The sequence below is a fragment of the Bombus huntii genome, chromosome 15, assembly GCF_024542735.1.
Source record: "Bombus huntii isolate Logan2020A chromosome 15, iyBomHunt1.1, whole genome shotgun sequence".
Classification (NCBI taxonomy): Eukaryota; Metazoa; Arthropoda; class Insecta; order Hymenoptera; family Apidae; genus Bombus; species Bombus huntii.
The window spans coordinates 8,895,081-8,915,586 of NC_066252.1; the positions used below are offsets into that span (position 1 = coordinate 8,895,081).

A 20,506-nucleotide genomic window follows, 5' to 3' on the forward strand; every position below is an offset into this window, starting at 1 on the left:
GTTACACGAATGACTAGTCGCGGCTGATGAAAGTCCGGTTGTCGCGTTCCGTTCGTCTACTACGCTCTTTTCCTCTCGTTTCATCGATCCTACATTTTCTGACAAATTCTGCCGTGATTCCTCGATCCGATTTTAACTCTGTTTCCACGGCGTGACGTATTCCCTCTTTTTCTTTTGCCAAGTTTTATTTAACGTTTGCGATGAACCAAGCGTATCTTTACACGATCGACCGGCTGCAAAATTCATGATAATTGTTTACGAAGCGGACGACCTCGCCAATTTCGATGGTCTTGAGATATTTCGTCAAGATGAACTTTCGAACAACTTTTCCCTCTGCAAGTTATCATCGCTCGGCCGTAGTTCCCGAGATACTCGCAAACAACTTCGCTTCGATTTATTTTACGATTACGCTTCGCTCTGGCAAAGACGGAAAGTCCTTTATCCGGCGTTTTTAACAAAACGTAACTCGTTCTCGATAATCATTTTCGAGTCACGTAAGAAAGAAGAATGAATGGATTATTATCCATAATAATTATTGGGATTATTCTGGATAATCATTAGAAACTTAAGGTATTAAATAAGACAGATATGATTCGTGTTAAGCTTTATATTATGTTATTGTAGTTATTCGAAATTGGAAATACTTTAGCCGTGATACTGAAAGAGACGACTATTCGATTATTAAAATCATACTTTCGTCGAGACGGAAACTTCTGCGAATATATCGGAGAGTAAAGCCGAACGATGGCAACACGTACGAGAAAAAGTTGTTCAGAGTGTCGTGACTTTGACAACACATTTCACGATATATTTCAAGATCATTGAAATCGACGAAGTCGTGTGGATAATTGATAATGAAATAATAATCGATAATTTGTAAATAATTACCAAATTCGTTTCTTCTTGCAAATTCTTTGAATCGAATGCACGCCAAATGTAAGTAATCGAAAATTCGCAGGTGCAAAGACTCGCGATACGAGCATTCGCATTAGGCTATTCTTTGAACTAGACTTTTAATCGAAGATTTTGTTACATTCACCAGCGTCAATGCCTACAACCGATTAGAAATGTTGATTGAAATTCGTATGACCTACGATTTGCACGATATTTCTTTCGCGTAATATGCTACAATTATACGGCTAATACAACGATGATCGAGCGATTAAGCAGTTTAGTTCGACGAAAGATATTTTAACGCGTAGGTTACGTTAGAAAGTAAGAAGAGCGTCTGTAGAAAGGTTTAATGATCCGAAATGTATATCAGAAAAAGCCGGTTTACGTTTCGTCTCGGTACGATCATGGTACAAGCAGAACGTAGCAAACTAAGAAACTAGCTTTTTCGAATACGATATGGAATATGATATAATTGTAAATACTTGGCTCGTGTTTACGCGAGACAAAGGATCACGCACCCTATCCACGGTCATCTTAATGGAAAGTACTTTGATGGTTAAAGTGCATGGGTCAGCGTCGAGTAGTGACATTACTCGTTATCGACGTTATTCATGCATCACCGCATGACGCACAGGAACCCGTCAGAATCCAATCACCGATCGTAATCGACGATAAATCAGATTTCCCTTCGCTTCGACCCCACTTCAACCAGCGAGCCGCGTGCACGGTGGTGTACGGTTCTCTATCTGCGCGAAACCAGGCGTTTATATTCGCAGGCGTAAAATCAACCTAGCGACGTAACGGTAACACTCCGTGTATTGTTGTTTGGCGCGACAGCTTCGCGCCATTAGTTGTTTCAAACAGTGCTCAGAACTCGCTAAAAACCGATGAACAGGGCAATATACATGGATCACTTTTCCTCCAGGGATTATTATTGACGGACTATTTGTTATTTTCGTAAACGGGTCGCGATAGGAACGTAATGGAAAAACAGCCACGTTGCGTGAGAATATAAATCGAAAGTTCCAAATTAAACGAAGCTTATCGAAGCCTTCGTTTCGCAACAAATTGATTTCGAAAATTCGCATACTAACTTGATTGCGAATCAGAACATATTGCGATCTTGCGAGTTTACCTATACGATCTGTATAGTAACTGTAAATTGGATTAACACGTTCGTCGCCAACTGGAAAATTTTGCGTGTTGCGCGTCAGCGGCGCTTGCACGCGTGACAGCGGTCGTGTTAAATGGAATGTAGAAGCTGGAATGAGAACGCGAAGCTGCCACTGTTCGAAACTGTCGTTCGGTTTTTCGTGTCGTGGAACTTGGCAAGAGAGAGAGAGAGCAACCGCCGCATGTGCGTGCCATAAATTAGGTCCTCCTAGCTAACTATGTACGTACTTAAGTACATACTATGTATCACGAGCCAGGCGGATCGACTGCTTCGCGAACGGGACGCAGAGGATGGGTATTTCTCATACAGTCGTCAACGAGCGCAAACGTCCAAACAACATATATATATATACAGGGTGGTTGGTAACTGGTGGTACAAGCGGAAAGGGGGTGATTCTACGCGAAAAAAGAAGTCGAAAATATAGAATAAAAATTTTTCGTTCGAGGCTTTGTTTTCGAGAAAATCGACTTTGAATCGTCGCTCGGTACGCGTGCACTTTATCGCGTCTCGTTATAACGGATCTCACTGTAGATCGTTGTCTCAATGGAAGAATTAAAAAAAAATTAAAAAAAAATAAAAGCTTATACCACCAGTTACCACCCTGTATATATGTACAGTGTGTCCGATTTATATCGAATCACTTAAAAATCTAGAAGAACGCGAACGATACGAAAAAACGTTTCAGAGAAAAATTGAGCAACACGAAGGCGGAAATATCATACTCTTGCGTAGTTGATGTTGCGGTGACCCTGAAACCTTCTATAAAAGTTTTTAATGAATACCTCCATTTTTCATTGCATACTTTGGCAGCTGACGTTCTGGCGTTTTCAAAACGCGATCTACAAACTTGTGTTTTTTGCACCATTCGCTGGCAAACTTTTAAATTCCACGGAACAGTACGACGTACGTATTACGCCAAAGGGAGCGTTCGGAGAGGACCATTTTTTGGAAACATTAGAAAACTGCGATCTTGTGTTTCGACAATGCCGTATCAGTAGCAGCGTTATGAGAAACATCTTTATGTGTCTCCGTGGTGTACATCGGATAACGTTAATGCCGGTAACGCGTTGAATTTTAATGTTCATATCTCGATAATGGGTGTTGCGAAAGACACGAGCTCGCAGACTTTTGAAAACGTTGAATATTAGTTAGAAGAATATGCAACAAACAAACGGAGGCATCCGTTCAAAAATTTTAGCGTGTCTTTTACAGCAGGTTTCAGGATCACCGCGAGATCAAATACACAAGAGCATAGTATATCCTTCTCGATATCGTGCAATTTTTGTCCCCAACGTTTATTTGTATCTGCCATGTTTTCCGAAATATTCGGATTGATTTTATTGGAATCTTAACCTTACAAATTCACCTTATATACACAGTGCTGATATAATTATACCGCTTCGTTCCGATGACAGACCATTGATCATGTACGTATCTCGACATTTTGAGTTATACGGACATATAATTTACCGCGCAGTTATAAAGACGTCGGATACGCGATACACGTTTTTCCTATGGTAGTTTTCCGTAACAACCCCGATCCTAAGGATCCTAAACCAATTCTTATTGTAAGATAAGTACATCTCCAAAATTGTTCTTCGTTCGCAATCGATACTCTAGTGTAGACTATAGTATCGTAGTATACGGTACATGTATAATATACATATTGCGCGTTTGCAATGGAATTAGAATTCCAATATTTTCGTATTATTATCCAAGCGATGAATATAAAGTTATCAAGAGATATTTGTTACTTCTCGGAAATTGTATAACGTTTCCCTATTCTGATCTATTCAAGCTTGCCTATGTAAAGTTGTTACGTTTCGGATTATAAAGTTTGTACAGTAAACAAAGTATATTTACCTGCTTGCCTGCAGGCAAAAGTGTTTCATTTTAGATTATAAAGTTACACAGTAGTGCCTGTCAGTAAGTAAAGGTGTTTCATCTGAGATTATAAAGTTATACAATGAACAAAGTATAATGACAGTAGTGTTCGTGTTGGTTAATGAGTTAAAAGCTCGCATAACGTCGATTCTTAATAGATACGCGCGTTAATTTTACGAGGAATTTATTTCGCCAGCCTGAAAGATAAAGAATAAAAGGATCGTGCGTGTAACGAAATAAAGGAGAAACAAAGCGTAACGTTATATAAAATAACGCCGCAGTTTTTGTCACTTTGTCGCTATGTGTGTACCATATACATATGTAGTTAGTTTGAAACTCGATAATGTACGAAAGATTTTTCTACGTTGATCATAGTACGTGATACCTATACCATTTCAATTATCGATATTCTCGTTGAGAGTAATCATAAATGGAAATGTCGAGATGCGCCATGTTCTCTGGAAAATCAGAATAGCATGAACGGTCAAGGGCGATTTCAATGAAACATGATTTTCCAATTATCTACAAATGAAATTAATTCGCAATGTATTTTAAATGAGAATGGAATTGGACAAATGAATAATTATTCGATCTAAATTATCGTATAATTCCCTTTGTTACCAGCCTGATTTCTAATATTTTCATATGGACTCTAATTTTCTGGTTTGTCGAATAATTAAAGGATATTTAAATTCCTACACATTTTCAATTCTAAATCCGCTATTCTCGAGAGTTTGGTTAAGAATTCGCGTGGTAGTAGGTAACAGGTACTCGGGTTTCATTTAACTGAAAACAAAGGAAAAGGATTTTTCCTTGGCCTCAAACTGCGAGTTTCCAACATATCTCTGGCTTTTGTTGGCGAGCTGGATACGTTCGTTTAAAAATATGCTTGGTTTTACCGCTCTCACAAGGATACCGTTGCTTGTCATGCAGCATTAAAAATAGGATAGAAGTCTTACCTCGACATGATAAAAAATACTAAACTTACGTTATAATAAAGCTCGAAGTTATGCTTTCTTTTGTACCGTAACTTGATAATTGCATTGTAATTACTAACTAACTTATTCAACTTCTGGTTATCCTTATTATATCTAGGTTATCCTTATTACAAAGATACATACCCGATATCTTTTTATATTTTTTATTATCCTATGTATGCACGACGATATACGACGCGATAAAAATGTCCGAGATATAACGAAATCGACGAGAAGGGACGATAAAGCAATTTTCTTTGAAAATCTTCCAATGATTCTATAATTGCTTTTAATATACATATTATATGTTATATTAAAATAAGGAAGAGGAGTAACTAAAAAGTTTATTTTGTTCGGTTGGAAGGAAGTTTAAAAATGAAGCGAAGGGAAAGAAAAGGATTTTCAAATTGCGTTTCGGGAGAAAATATCGCGAAGGAAAGGCTGTTTACGCTTTCTTATCATTAATTTCGACGGTGACAAAACAAACACACCGTAGGACGGTAACGCAGTGTATTTCTGCATTGTTCTCAGGCAGCACGTAACAACCGCTGTCTTGCTACAATTAATTTTCCCCAACGACATTCGAGGTATCAATTCTCCGTTTTCAACACGAAGAATAAACGTTTCGCCGATAAGCCATCTATTTTCCAGGGTTGCCGCGTGTTCCGTGTTCTAATTATATCTGACCGAAAGTTAAATTGAACCGTGAACAATTTTTTTGTCGTGAAAAATTACCGGCTCAGCGTCCGTTCTTGGATAATTGAGTTCGATAGAAGCTGATAGCGTGGACAAAGATTATCGCGGATCGGTTAAATGTTTTCGCGTCGGAAGCTTTGTCCAAAGTTGATCCCTGTCCTATCTTTGTCTCGTTATCCGGCTCTTTCTCTCTCTTTTTCTCTCTCTCTCTCTCTCTCTCTCTCTCTCTGGTTGATTTTTTTCGTCCTCGGCGACAAAATGCGATTTCGTACGATTGAATGTAATACGAAATTTGGCGGACAAAGCGCATCGAATCTGCGAAAGATTTTCTCGATAATTCCGCGCTGAATTTACCAATGCGTACAATCATAAATTCTATTTCTGTTACGTTTCGCTTCATCGGATAAATATTAAGTTCGTTTTTGTAGAATTATTCGAGCGTAACAGTAAAAGATTATGAGAATTTATCGTCACTGGTACATCCCAATCACGATTAATTTATCGTTTCACGAAATTTACTCGTCCCTTGCTTTTCAGTTCTGTAATTGCTCCACTAACGCCTTTTTCCTCCCACAAATCGATATCCATATGGGTTCGAAATTCCAAAAATGTTACGAAATGCAACGATTTTCGTGGCTGTCGTAACATCTGCCAGAATTGCAAACGAGTCACGTAAAGATCGTTCTCGGTTCGTTTGCAGGTTTCGTGGATCAGGAAACGAGATCTGCACATTCTCACCGTAGGAATCTTAACCTACACGAACGACCAGCGTTTCCAGTCGTTACACAGAGACGGATCTGACGAATGGACCTTGAGGATTAGTTCACCGCAAGTTCGCGATAGCGGAACATACGAGTGTCAGGTTTCAACCGAATCGAAAATCAGCCAAGCTTTTAACTTGAGCGTCGTAGGTTAGTACACGCTTGACGCATATTCCGCATTTATAGAGAATAAATTCTCTTATTGATTAAGGGAACGCGACAAAGTTACTTCGATAAACGTTTCTCCGTACACGTTATTCTTGCAATTGGCACAATAACTGGTTATTACGTTGTCGTTACGTTAAAAGGAAGTTTCAGTTTGAACGCGGCAAGTGTATGTCAATGCCGGTAGAATCGCATATTAATATTTCATACGAATGCTTTGTCGTTTATTTCCCGAAGGATCGGCGAACGAATGAAATGGAAGTTTAACGTGTCGCCGACAATATCACGACGTAATACGCTTACAAGCTGTTTGAAGATGCAACGATCTAACGTCGATTTGATTATGTTGTTAGTGTCGAAGGCAAAGATCAACGGTAACTCGGAGCTGTACATCAAGAGCGGAAGCGACATCAATCTGACCTGCATAGTATTGCAGACACCTGAGCCGCCGTCATTCATTTATTGGTAAGTTTAATTGGACTTTCGCGAATTCGATTTACTCGGGAACATAAATGCCGTGAATTCGCAGGATGGCGTCGCGTCGCCGCGTAACACGAACGAACATTCGTGAATGAGGGCCCATCATGATTCATCGAGACGGTTCTCGATTACATGCTAAAATGAACGTAGAACACCGCTGATGCTGATTGGCAGATGGAAAATCGTCGTTGAATCGGAATTGCTTCCTTTCTTCTCGTTGCTTTCTCTGTTGATTGAACGGTTGAATGATCGAACTGTGAAAAGTTCATTGTTTGATAAAGAATGGTGAAGCAAAAGAGGCCGAAAGTGGATCAAGGATTACAAACTTCAGTGTAAATTTAGAGCGCTTTAATTACCGATTTCATTTCGAACGAGGGCGTTTTGTAATATTCCTAGTTTTTTCTTTTTTTTTTTTTTTTTTATTTTATTTCGTTACATTTGCCTACTCTTCTATTTTTTCCTCGCCGCATTGACATTTCAAGTTCACTGTATTCGTTGTCGCGTTTTATCAGCATTTATTAATATCAGTAACGCGCAGAGACGAGAGAACTACGCGTACGATGGGAATAAAATGAGAAAATTCGGTTTTATTTTGATCCAAGTTCCAATTTATACGTTGCTTCGTATCTGTTTTATTTCAGAACCAAACGTATATGTACGTGTATGTATGTATTATCGTGTTGCTAGAATGTAATGCGTTCCACTTAAATGGTCGCGCATCTTTTAAAAGAGAAATTTTCAGGAAACGTACTGCCAGTAACGTCGTATAATTACAAAATTAATATGCAGTTTACTCACTGTGAAATTTATTATAATATAATATTACCATGAATTTCCAACGATTATTTTCGATATACATATATTACGCTAAAACAAATTGCCTTTCCATATAATAATATTTATAATGGAATTCACGACTCCTAACAAAGTATTACCTTTCCTCATAAATCGTCGAATTACAAGATTACGTAATCGAAAGCTAAATAAATTTCATACGTTCTTACGAGGTAATTATTGGTATCTTTGTATAAACCCTGGGAAATCTCTGTACGTTTACGCAATAAGAGGAAAGTTGTCTGACGTAGCTAAAGCATCGATTGACATTTTCAAACAATTTTAATTAACAGAAAGTTATTACATTTGCAGGTACAAGGGTGATCACGTGGTAAATTACAGTCAAAGGGGAGGTATCAACGTAGTCACTGAGAAGCAAACGCGAACGTCGCGTCTCTTAATATCAAAGGCGTTACCTGCTGATTCTGGAAATTACACATGTGCCCCGTCTGCGGCCGAGTCAGCCAGTGTTCTAGTCCACGTACTCAATGGTGGGTGAGTCGGAATAATAAAAATTTCCCGGAGAAATCGTTTTCATCGAACGTAAATTCTTCGGCTAACGAAACCGCTGCAGCGGTCAAATTTATAGAAAGTTTCACAAAAATCTTGAAAGATATTTTTATTCCACCTTAAATGATCATACGAAGCAATTTTTTCGAACGAATCGAATGAAAGAATGGAACGAAAGAATAGTTGATTTACTCCGTTGTGTCGAATATACATATAGCATACGATAATCATCCTTTGGTCGAAATTAACACACGACAACGAATTACCATTAACATATCTGTAACACAGTATGTTCGAAATCGATATTGTCAACGCTTTAAAATCCGAAAGAACGGTGAAACGTTTTACGAATTATCGCGCAATACCAGTTCCCTGTATTTCGAATTATTTTTAAGCCCGGCGTTGAAACGAGCCGAATGATACATTTTTCATTTGTTTATGTTCGTTTCGTTCGAACAAATCAAATTTTTCAAACGCGTAGTATCTCCTTCGACATTGTACGTAATACGGAGAAATATTAATTCTAACGTGATAAATTTACTTTCGGATAGGTTACGTTCTATATTTCGCGTACCGTGAATCATATTTTGTATATTGCGAAACCACATTATATTCTCGTGACACCTTTAAATGTGCCCATATCGTGATTTTCGATGAAAACGTCGAATATTACCGTGATGCTATTCGAGTAGGAATTGCGAAACGAATCCTTGAATAGCGTGGAAGCAGGACTTGGAGAACGTCATAAATTCTCGAGATGAAATCGGGCCACAGATAAACTAAACGGTGAAGGTTGTAAAAAGGGGCGGCAGAATGCAGGCGTCGGTATCATCAGCTTCTGGCATCACGCGTGCTCTATAGGAGGCAATAAACTCAATACCACTGCCGTATGTCCAAAGTGGAAATCTAGCGGACCATTGTCCTTTTAGGCATTCGAAAGAATCGCGTAAATGTATAAATATACTCGCGTAGTATAGCAACAGAAAGGTTTCAACAGCTTTCTGTAATACGAGAAAAAATAAAATTGCAAGTGCCTGTTCTGTTTCCCGATATGACAATGGTACCTTTCTTTCTACGCGAGATACACACGAAGAATAAAAAGAAGTTACGAAGATATGAAAGTGGAAACTTCGTTGTGTAATTATTATTTAGGACGATTTTCGAACGAAAATGATTCGAATAATCCTCGTCTTCTCGCAAATACATTTTAACAAATGGCGGAACCATCGTCGCGTGAAATAGTCGATTTTTATCGAATGGTTTGTTCGTTTTGTATCAGTTTTCACATTAGTAGGCTGAATGTTAGAAATGTGAAAAGTCGTAAACGAGTCAGTTGGTCAGAAGAGGGTTGGGATTCTAACGAGCGAGTTTCGCGAGGAGGATAAGAGTCTCGAGAAAGCAACGACAGAGCACCAGAATTTAACGAGAGTTCATAATTTAGAGAAGTTCTGTTATAAAGCAACACACACAAACCGAAGTGCATTTCTTCAATTTTGCGTAGATAATACAAGCAACTACTTTGCGATATGACATTCGAAAAATGTATTTGATACTTTGACCTATCCGGAATAATAATAATAATTATTATCATCATCATAATGTACCTATTGTATCCGTATCCATTTTCTGCGTAAATACCGAATAAGAATTGTTGGCTTAAAAGATTCTTTTTATGGTTAGTATAATATTGTGTGTATTAGATTGTGTACACGGTAGTTATAATATCATTTATAATATTATTTCTCATGTTTCGTTATTTGGTAAAGTTTAACTAGTAAATCTCTCTCTACTCACATTGTCGTCGCTGAAAATCACATAGGTGCAGTTGACGCGACGTTAAAATCTATCTAAAAGAAACAGACAATATTTTACGTTTGGCAATTTAGTTTTCCAATGAATGGAAATGTAGCAAAGTGCGTATTACTCGAACAACATTGTATTATAATATAAATAATCGCATTCTATCAATCGTTGAAAAGCTTTTGAGAAGCTTTCTCACAGATTTGGCAAAGCCGTGATCATCCTCCTTTCCTCCTTTCTACTTTCCTCCTCATTTTCCACCGTCGTTTGAATATTCATAGGTTAAGAGGTTAACCAATGAACCAATTAAAAATCCGACGAATAATTTTCTTCTGCTTAAAGTCGTAGCCTGCATTTCATCTTTGTTAAAGAATCGGATGTGAAGAACGAAATCCAGTGGAGAGACGAGTCCATTAGGAACTTTTAAGAAGAGCGCTGAATTTTTTCTAAATCCTGAAACGTTCCAACTTTAATTCGGTAAAACCGTCCGTGAAAGAAGATCAATCCCACTTCGCGTTGTGCAAGTATATTGCACATGTGATATTATAGCGAATAGCCTTTTTAAAATACTAGACACGCGAATCTACTTCAGCGTATGATAACGCAGATTTATTATGCTGAAACTGTAGGCCATCTACCAAACGTAGATGTTTCATTCGTTTAGGAGCGAATTTTATGATATCGAATATTATTTAATTCTATCGTGAAAAATATTTCATCGAAATATTATTTTCTCTGGTAATCTCACAACAACGATAAATTCTATTTTTTCATGTTTCATCGAGAACACGTAGTTTCATCAGATCAACGGTATCTATCATCTAACAATATGTATATCTGTCAAGATATCATTACGTGAAAATCTCTTCTAATTGATCGTAGAAGGTTAGGCAGAGTTGGATGTATATTTACGTTGTTTCTGGTAGCTGTACACAAATTTAAATACCAAGCGACGAAGCACGCAAACGTACAAAACATGTACACCAACGATCGCCACGTTAAAATGATCGTGTGGAGCGGTACTAATATCTTTCCACACTTTTTCAGCTTCACTTTCGACCTGCTTTTGCCGCTGTGGAATACATTAATGCCGTTAAACAATGCGCTAGTCACGTACGTTCCCTTTAGAAACGTTTTCATCTAGGTAAAGACTGATTCACGCTGCATATCGAATAGTTGCTCTTTTTTCTCTAGAGGACGCTTATAAAAAGTACAATTCAATGGAGATTAGTGTTCTCATGCGTTATGTTACATTCTTCAATACAGAAGGCACGGTGGAGTATAAAGGAAATACTATAGCCACTATAGGATTCAATATGTGTTTATCGTTGTTAATTTTCAAAATACAGTTGACAAAAAAAAAAAAATAATCGAAACGTCAATACAATATGGAAACTTCAACAGTGAAAAATCCAACTCTCTCAATTGAAAAATAACGCATGGGTCTATATGGTCGACCACGAATTGTTGGAAAGGCTGTTTAGTAGAATAGTCTCATGTCACACGGCACTATAGACTAACTCATTGGCAGATTTTATCTGTGAGAAACATCGATGTTCCGTTTTACCCGCTCGTTTCATTTTACCCCACTCTCCTCTATATTTAGCGTTGGAGTGCATTTTATAGCAAGCGGAATATCGATGTTTCCATCGTCGCAATGTTAATCGATGAAAATAAGAAAAGTGAAATGGAATTCGAAAAGGAAATATCAGTTTTTCTTAGGTTTGTTTCTTCTCCATATAATATTATATATATGTGTGTATTACATATACGTAAGTACATATACCGTGGAACAATCAACTATGGTTTTATAGCAATAGCAGCCGCGTGAGGATAATAGTCCTAGATAATATCTCTTGTTGCGTTTTAACGCGGACTCTCTTCGGGAAGACGCATTTCCTATCGAAACAATGCCGGGCAATGGATTAAAACACGCGCGGCCAGTTAATGCGCGTAGTCGTTGCAACTTGCGAGTTGGAATTACGTCGGTTCTCTGACGTTTCATATCGTACCGCTATGTGTAACTAGTTTACAGGGTGTGTGTACAGTTTCATCCGTTCTCTGTCAAAACCTATTAACTGGCAATCTGGATCGAAATTAGGCGTTGCACACGCGTGGAAGGTTTATTTGATCCAATCAAGCGTCTCGTAGGATTTCCATTCACATCGAGTTGTTCGTACGAGTTTAATAGCGCGATAATCCACGGAATTGCGCAGAAACTATCGTGAGTTCCTAGCACTTAGCATTGTCAGCTGTATATGCATTTTTGATATCTTTTAATGCCTCTATCCGCTTAGGTCTCATCCTCCATACGATGAAATAGTGGGATTTATACTAGGGCTTTCTCGATATATTTCGATGAAACCGGAACAGCGAATCGATTCATGGCGCGATAATTGTCGATGCTACGACAAGTAACACGACGTAACTCAGTTTTTTTTTTTTTTTTACGTTGAAACACGAATCGTCTGGTTTCTTAACCCTTTCCCTTTGATTTTACTTTGCAACTTCTTTTATTCACATTTTCTTCCCCCACCCTCACCCTTCTTTACAAACTCTGCTTCTTCAGGTGCACCTTACCAACATTCCTAGGAAACACGCAGTCACGTCCATCCAAGACTTTCAGGTGCCTGCATATTTTTCTTTTACGCTTTTCGAAACTTTATCGCTCTCGCATGAACATTCGTACGAAATTCCCGGGTTCGTTCATATATCCACAGCGTAATATTTCACTATCGAGATGGTATTGGTGTACGTGTTTCAATGTCGCTGCTATTCGTCAAATCGTTTGCTCAAGTTCCATCTTAATTTGTACAGTTACCCGGTGCAATCTGATACTGCTGCAAGATAGATACTCAAATTTTCGACACCTATTTTCGCTTGATATAACTGGGCTTGCCTGTAGAAGACACGTTCGAAGCATCGGAGCTCAGGTTGCATCTCCTATTCTATCGTTTGCTAGTATTGTGCAAGCGAAGGCAAACGACGTTTACGCGTAGTTGATTAAATGTAAAACACAATAATTTGTTTTCCGTGGTTCACTCCGCGTACAAAGTAAAAGTTTAACAACGAGACGCGATCGAGAGTTGAACGTCGGGTAAAATGTGTAAATGAGATTTTCAACTATTTCGATATTCCCACTAATCTCTGCAACATTCCCCACCGATACGTTTTACTCGACAGAAACGTTGCGTTCAATTCTATCAGAAATGATTTAATCAGAATTAATTCTCCGCCTATGAATCGTTACAATGAAGTTAATTTATGGTGTATAGTATTCCGAGAGAGATTCTACGTGTAGCAGAAGAATTATTCAAATTGCTTTACACGAAAGTTTCATAGCAGATGCGATCAGGCCGTGCGTGACTCGAAGCTTTCTGCGCTGACATTTTTTGCACTGTATGTGCAAGAATTATTACATTACTGGTATCCGAGCTTTTTTATATGGCCAGTAACAAGTCAGAGGCATCATACGGCCGTACTTCGTGCCCATTCAAACAGTTTTCATGCGGAAAAATCATTTACTGTTTCATGCCCTAGTAAAGAGTATTGTTACAGCTGGGATTTATTTAGCGCGGGAAACATTGAATTTCAACGCGAAACAGCACGCACCCGGCGTAACTAAAACAGTCAAATTGCGTACGTCAGTAGCATCGATAGAGTGAAAGAGTAATCCGTGTTCATTCATCCAATTTGCCGAATTTTTGAAACCAAATTTCCGCCGCTTCGTTACAGCATGGAATTTATTATTAGAAGGACGGTCTATTTTCCGCCGTTGAAAGGTAATCGTTTAACCGTTGATAATCATTCGCTCGATAGAGGTGTTAAAATCAGCTGTTTTTTTTAGAAATCGAAGGTTAAACACAGGATAGTTGGAGCAGCAACGTGATATTCCGAATTATGTGATATACAGCGAAGTCGCCATCGAAAGTGATAAAAGCGAACAGTTCTGAAATGAGGTCACCGCGAGGGATCAAACTGATGATAGCACAGCGCAATTTAGCGTAAACTGTATTTTATCGAAGTCGATAAAATCGAATATAACCTCCAATGGAATAATACAAGCGATCAGCAGCTATTAAATAATAATTCCCCGTGAATAATTGACACGGCAATAATGCACGTCGAGGCAATGTGTAATAGATTATACAACAAACGATTGTGTACATACAATTGAATGAATCCTGATAACGGTGCGGTTAAACATTAAAAATTTCATAATCGTTCTAATCTAACTCGATTGTCGTATATACCGGACGATTCGTCGTTTAATGGGTACGCTCGTAGCGTTCTTTGCTCTTTCGTTGAAACGTTTCTAAAGCAATAATTTTGTCCAGAACGCCGATAAAAAGTGCGACGGTGTCTAGATAAATCAACGAATATATACTACTACAGATAGAATGAAGTAACAATTTCGAATTAATCAATTTAATCCTTGACAAATGGAATAGGTTTGTTAAACGTGAACTGATTGGTTCACGTTCGATGTTTGTCGAGCTTACCTTGAAATCTCCGCGAACAATACGAAATACGTTTCAACAACGAGAAATGAGACAAACAATTAAGCAGATACATTCATCATGCTGGCTGTCTGTTGGATCCTTCAAATCCGCATTTTTCAAGTTGGAATTTAATACAACGGTAGAATATGAACGTGCATTTATTATCGTATAAACATATACGCTGACATGGAAATAATAACGTGCAATTTATCAACGGAATCGCGCGCGCAACCACCCAGTAAATGTCGATACATCTGCGCGAGCTCGGTTAACTTTACAACGATTTGAAACGATGCCAAATTTTTTCAGGAATCGGCAGGCGTACCACTATAAATTACTCTGGTCTGCCGTTTCACGTGGACATCAATTATCAGTTATAGCCTCTGAATCGTGTTAAAAATATTAACTTTACGGATGTATCGATAGCATCGCCCCAGGACGATCAAGATCATCCTGATATTATTCAAAAAGTTGTAGCAATTTTTGCCGATCGAAGTGTATCGAAAGTAAATTGGTTTAGTACAAAGGATACAGACAGTGGTATCAAAGAATGGACAGCTTAAAGTTACTTGGAAAAATTCAAGTCTGGTGGAAAATGGCGGAAATAGCGTTTCAAATAAAAGTAAGTTATTTTACTATTACACGTCTCTCGGTACAAACAGAAAAAAGAAGTAAAAAAAGATAGACAAATTGATTTTGTAGGAGTTTAACTTGGACGAACGAGGCTACCTTGCTAAATCAGTTACATGCTATGCCAAAGTTACATCGAAGAAACGTATAAAATCCATTTTCAGACACATACATGGCACAAGCTAAATTAAAAGTACGATAATTGAAAAAGTTGGGAATTACTTCTTGGTATGCATGTGCAAATCACGAGTTAAGTTCGTTCAAGGAACACAACGGCGACTGATAAGAAACCATTTGCAAGAATTATTTATTATCGCTATCTACAACTTGAATTATATGGTAATATAAAAACAGAAATGCTATCGGATCGTCAGTGCCCTACAAACTCGGTAACCGTAAGCTCGAGTTATTTGCCTTCCCCAATGAGAAACTCGTTTTCGAATATATTTATTCGCGTTTGCAAAAATGAGGAAAACCTTTGATCGACAGCGTTTTACGTACGAGGTCGGTGAAAGCGTCAACATAGCAGAGAAAAGCCAACTTCCTATCGTATAGGTGAACTTGATTTTTTAATACAGCAGCGTAAAAGAAGTTTCGCGGAACCGTACGAAAGGCATCGTCAAAAGTTAACGGTCTTCCATGGCGTAACGACGAGCCGAGATTTATTGTGCTCCATCCCGCAGAAAACGAAGAGCTATGAAATAGAAGAAGAGTTCTTGTTCAAATCCTGTCGTACTCCCGCTCTGGTTTCGTCGATACACCGAGAAGATTACGCTCGAGACTCAGATTCCGTTAAAAGAATAATGTTTCCTCGTTTCTCGTATTATTATTTCGAATTTACAGGGGCCAATGGCATCCAATTGGAATGTTTTATCGATATCTCACGAGCACCATGGCTGTAATTTTATCGGAAATTGTACCGAAACAAATGTTAGAAAGACGTAGGTAATTGTTTCGAATTATCTGTACGAATGTCATCGTGTGATACGAAAAAAATATAGCGATACGAGATAAACAAATAATTAGGGTTCCTAGTAATAACTAGAGTGTCCGTATCGATTGGTACTTCTCCTCCATCTATCTTCACTGAAACTGTACATCCGCAAGCTTTTCACTTTAGTTTCTCGTGTATCGGTTCTATCCTTCTACCTGCGAAGAGTGGCTACGCGTAACAAGCACAATTTTCACGGTGATTTGTGCTTAATTACCGAGCGTTTTATAGGGTCGTAGTTTAACCTCTTTTATCTTTAATCCGTTTTACATGAACTTCCAACCTCCAATTAACCGCGCAAGCGCGTTTATTGACAGTTAATAAGCCTACGACAGGCCAGGCTTAAACTGCTGTTCATAACCATGTTATTTAGAACATATTATATGTATACATGGCGTTGTGTGCGTACCTTTGCCGATGGAAATTAACAATCCGTATGATATTTCCAAAATATTCATGTACTGTGTTGGCAACTAAGTGATTGGGGATTTTGTCATTACCACCTAATGTGGTAATATGTGTAACGAATGTCAGTCATAGACTACGTAAAATCACATACCTGCTACTTTGGATTGTTAATTAAACGTCAGGTGTAGTAGTCGAATTTAGTTCCATCGCTAATAAATCTGCTAAACGGGTCGCGATATTACCATGGGACTGTTTAAATATTCCATTTTGTCAGGATGCAATAAAGAAATCTCTGATCAAAGTTTCAAGGAAAAATGGAACATTTCGTTGAGAAGTTCGCAGCCAATTAAAATTCATAGCGTCGAAAATGCTATCTTCGAAGTAACAACAGCTTCGTCTCTCAACGGAGAAGACCAAGCTGCCCGGTAACAGGAATAAAAATCGATCATGCAAACTACACACATTTATGTACTTGTGTTTATATAAACGAAAAACATATTTCCGCGTTTGAATCGTGAAATTATGATTCCGAAAGGCGAATTCTCGAACGATCTATGCTCTTGAAATTAGTCGAGGAGACATTAGTTTGCGGTAGATTTCTATTAAGTTGACGCGATCTTCGCCACATTCTCGAGGCAGTATCTGCTGGATCCTTGGCAATTACTCGACTCTCCATTTTGGGACACGAACCGTACGCGGTCGATGAATTACGGCTAAGGTGGGTCTATGCTCGATTTGCGTGAGAGATAATCGTGTCGAAAACAGGCTGGATGATAGGTCAACGTGCAGCACCGGAACGAACCATGAAAAGATTGCGAACGTATTTATGATACCAGCTCGAGCAGAGTGTAATTTAATAAAGGCGAAAGACTGCCCCCGAAGCTCGTACGTTTGGCACGTCTAATCCCCCGGGCTCGGTCCGATTACGTGTCTGATGGCCTGATTAGGATGAACGCTTTATTGTTTCTTTCGTTTCATACGTGGAACGGTTATTTCTATGCAAATCATTGGATCAGTGAGAAAGCAGTTTCGATTCTCACCGTATTCGCTTTAATTAAGGTTTTCAGCCTCTGCGACTTTATTCTTATAATGGGATAGTTATTTCATTCTGATTGTTTGCTTTAGAACGATCAGGTAACTAAAAAAAGAACAAAAAAAAAAAAAACAGAAAAATGAAAGTCGAAGAAACGTTGGATTCGAGTTTTCCATTTTTCGTTCGTATCGTATACGAATGGGATTAAAATTTTATTTAATTCGCTTTCAACGTGCTTACACCGAATTAGATTCTCCTGCTTTCTCTCGATTAACGATATTTACGAAGCAGAAGCAAATTAAATCGTAGTGGCCATTGCTATAGAAGGAAGATATTTAATTTTAATTTAAAAAAGAACATTTTAATTCGAGGAATTCTACGGGTATGAGCGATATATTTGAGCCAAATAAGAGGAAGTAAAGTGACTCGCAGTGACCACCGACAACGTGTCAAAATCGTTATTACACGACAAGATTAAGATCAACTGAACAAAGAAATCGAAACAGTCGCGAGCAGTAATTGGAAAACTTTAACTGCTTTAACTTGCTTATCGAGCCATTTTCCAGATATCTTCGGAAGCTCGCTGGTAATTTCTTGGAGGAAAGTGTTACAGCCTTAGCATCGTAGCATAGCAAATTGCATCGTGGACGATGCAATTGCCGCTTGCTAAGTGTAATCAGAAAGGCGTTGATCGCGTCATCGCTACATTTACGTCTGACTTGAAGCTCATTTTCAAACGAAACGCTGAATGATGTTCGTTATAGGAAGTTGAATCTCACAACGAGTCGATTCAACATTGACAATTAATCGATCAATCAAACTAATAGTGTTTGCTTAACGATCTTAGGATGCTTGTATACGAACGATTAAAACGTCAACGAAGGAAAGACATTTTCTAACAACTGTTTCTCGTATAAATTTTCTCCATATTCTTCCCTCGTCAGTAGCAGTTTTATCATCGCTCACTATTCGATCCAGTTTTCTTGCAAAATATCGGATTACGAGCAACGTACGAGTATATTTAATAAAATCGGATATTATCCCGATAGGTAGATTTCGTAAGGACTGTTATATACAACAGCTTCATTTACAATTCACCCCTCGCTTTAATCGGTTAATAATTTCATCGAAATTGCAGTACGAGATGTACATGAACATGCAACATTGGCGTAATATACAATTATAATTACACGAAACCAAAAAAGCGTCTAATAATACGATACAGCTTTTCAGTGTCTTCTATACTGTATATCCTACTATACACATTCCTATAAAAGATTTACAAAGTTTAAATACAATCGAAACGAATTCACGATAATTCGTTCATTGAGGATTCCTGGGTTAAATATTTAATGAAACAAAACTATCGTTCGATTCATGTATATATGTGTCTATCATGTTTATTAACAGAGATGATGACGATAAACGGGAGTACGTCCCCAATAATGGACATAAACGTAAATACAAAATGTTTACATAGGACGAAAGCACATATATGTGATACAGGGTGAGTCACGTAAGGTGTTACGATCTATTCTCCTCGAAACTCATCATAGATATCGATTTGAAATTTGAACACGCCGAATGGACCAAAGGAGCTAACGTTTTACAGTGTAAGAAGTCGTGCAATCGTATACGATTAATTTTTCATCGTATTTTAGCCGAACCGCCTACGACGAAAGAAGATACGAAAAGAAGAAGAACTCGTATCTTGTCAACAAGACAACCGTCTACATTTTATGGATCTAGAGGTCTGAAAGAGTCTTGGCAGGTGACGTAGTTCGTTCTGAAGGGGTATACATACTTAGCTAAAGCCTCGGGGTACAGCAACCGAAGGAATCGCTAATTAATGCAAAATACTAGCCAAAGGTCATAATTATATTGCCTACGAAGGTTCATAAAGCTCCTACAAAACGATAAAAATTAAAACTCTTGGAAACAGTCACCCTTTTACGTCCGACCAATTAATTATCTACTTTGCTTTATTAGTTCGCCGTTCTTAGCGGATTCGACGATACAGATTTCTCATTATATAAAAATGAAACGAGTCGGAGAAAAAATAGGACATGCAAACAAAATATCTTTTTTCGCTTCTCGATTGTATATGCATGTACACTGTACACGTATATACGATATGTCTGTTTCAAGCGCATACATGCGACCATTTTTGTAAGCATCAAAAATATGGAAAAAATGTTTCAGACAAAAGTTGGTATCAAAGGGGATATGATCTGGTAGAATTAGTTTTTCCGTAGATGGTAAAGTAGAAGTCATACGAAGGTAACATATGCGTCTTTTTTAAATGAAATCGTATAGTTTTTCATAAAATAGTCTTGGCATCTTTGCAGAAAATTTAATTGTGAAAATTCAATTTGTCAAATTGAAAGTATGAAAGACAGAGACAGCGTAGACACGACAATATCGTCTCGCAGCTTTTCTGTCTTTTATATACGTTCAATTTGACAAATTAAAGTTCAAATATCTTCTAAACTAATGATTTTTCGACACCGCTAGGTTAATACTTTCTCGTAGAGAAAGCCGAGGCGGATCGATGAGTGTCACCTTCCTACGACCTCTGCTTGGCCATCTACGAAAAAGGAACCAAGTACGCTAGATTCTGTCCTCTTTAATACCATGCAACTTTGAATGTTTGAAACATTCTTTTCATATTTCTTTTTATTTACAAAAACAATCGCGCGTATACAATAAAACGGACGTACTTCGTATAATTAAACCTTACACGAAGGTAAGTACTTTATGAAATAGT

The 20,506-nt window shown here is 38.0% G+C and overlaps 1 protein-coding gene across 6 annotated transcripts in view; it reads left to right on the forward strand.

Annotated features, from left to right (window-relative positions):
• Positions 1-20,506, forward strand: part of LOC126874026 (basement membrane-specific heparan sulfate proteoglycan core protein-like) — a 276,871-nt gene that overhangs the window by 208,711 nt on the left and 47,654 nt on the right. For 5 of the 6 annotated variants that reach the window (XM_050635565.1, XM_050635566.1, XM_050635563.1 and 2 more), the window contains 3 exons: positions 6,326-6,536; positions 6,905-7,016; positions 8,178-8,360. In XM_050635565.1, coding sequence (XP_050491522.1) covers positions 6,326-6,536; positions 6,905-7,016; positions 8,178-8,360 — 506 coding nt within the window. The remainder of the gene's footprint in view (positions 1-6,325; positions 6,537-6,904; positions 7,017-8,177; positions 8,361-20,506) is intronic. The other variant, XM_050635568.1, reaches the window with a different exon arrangement.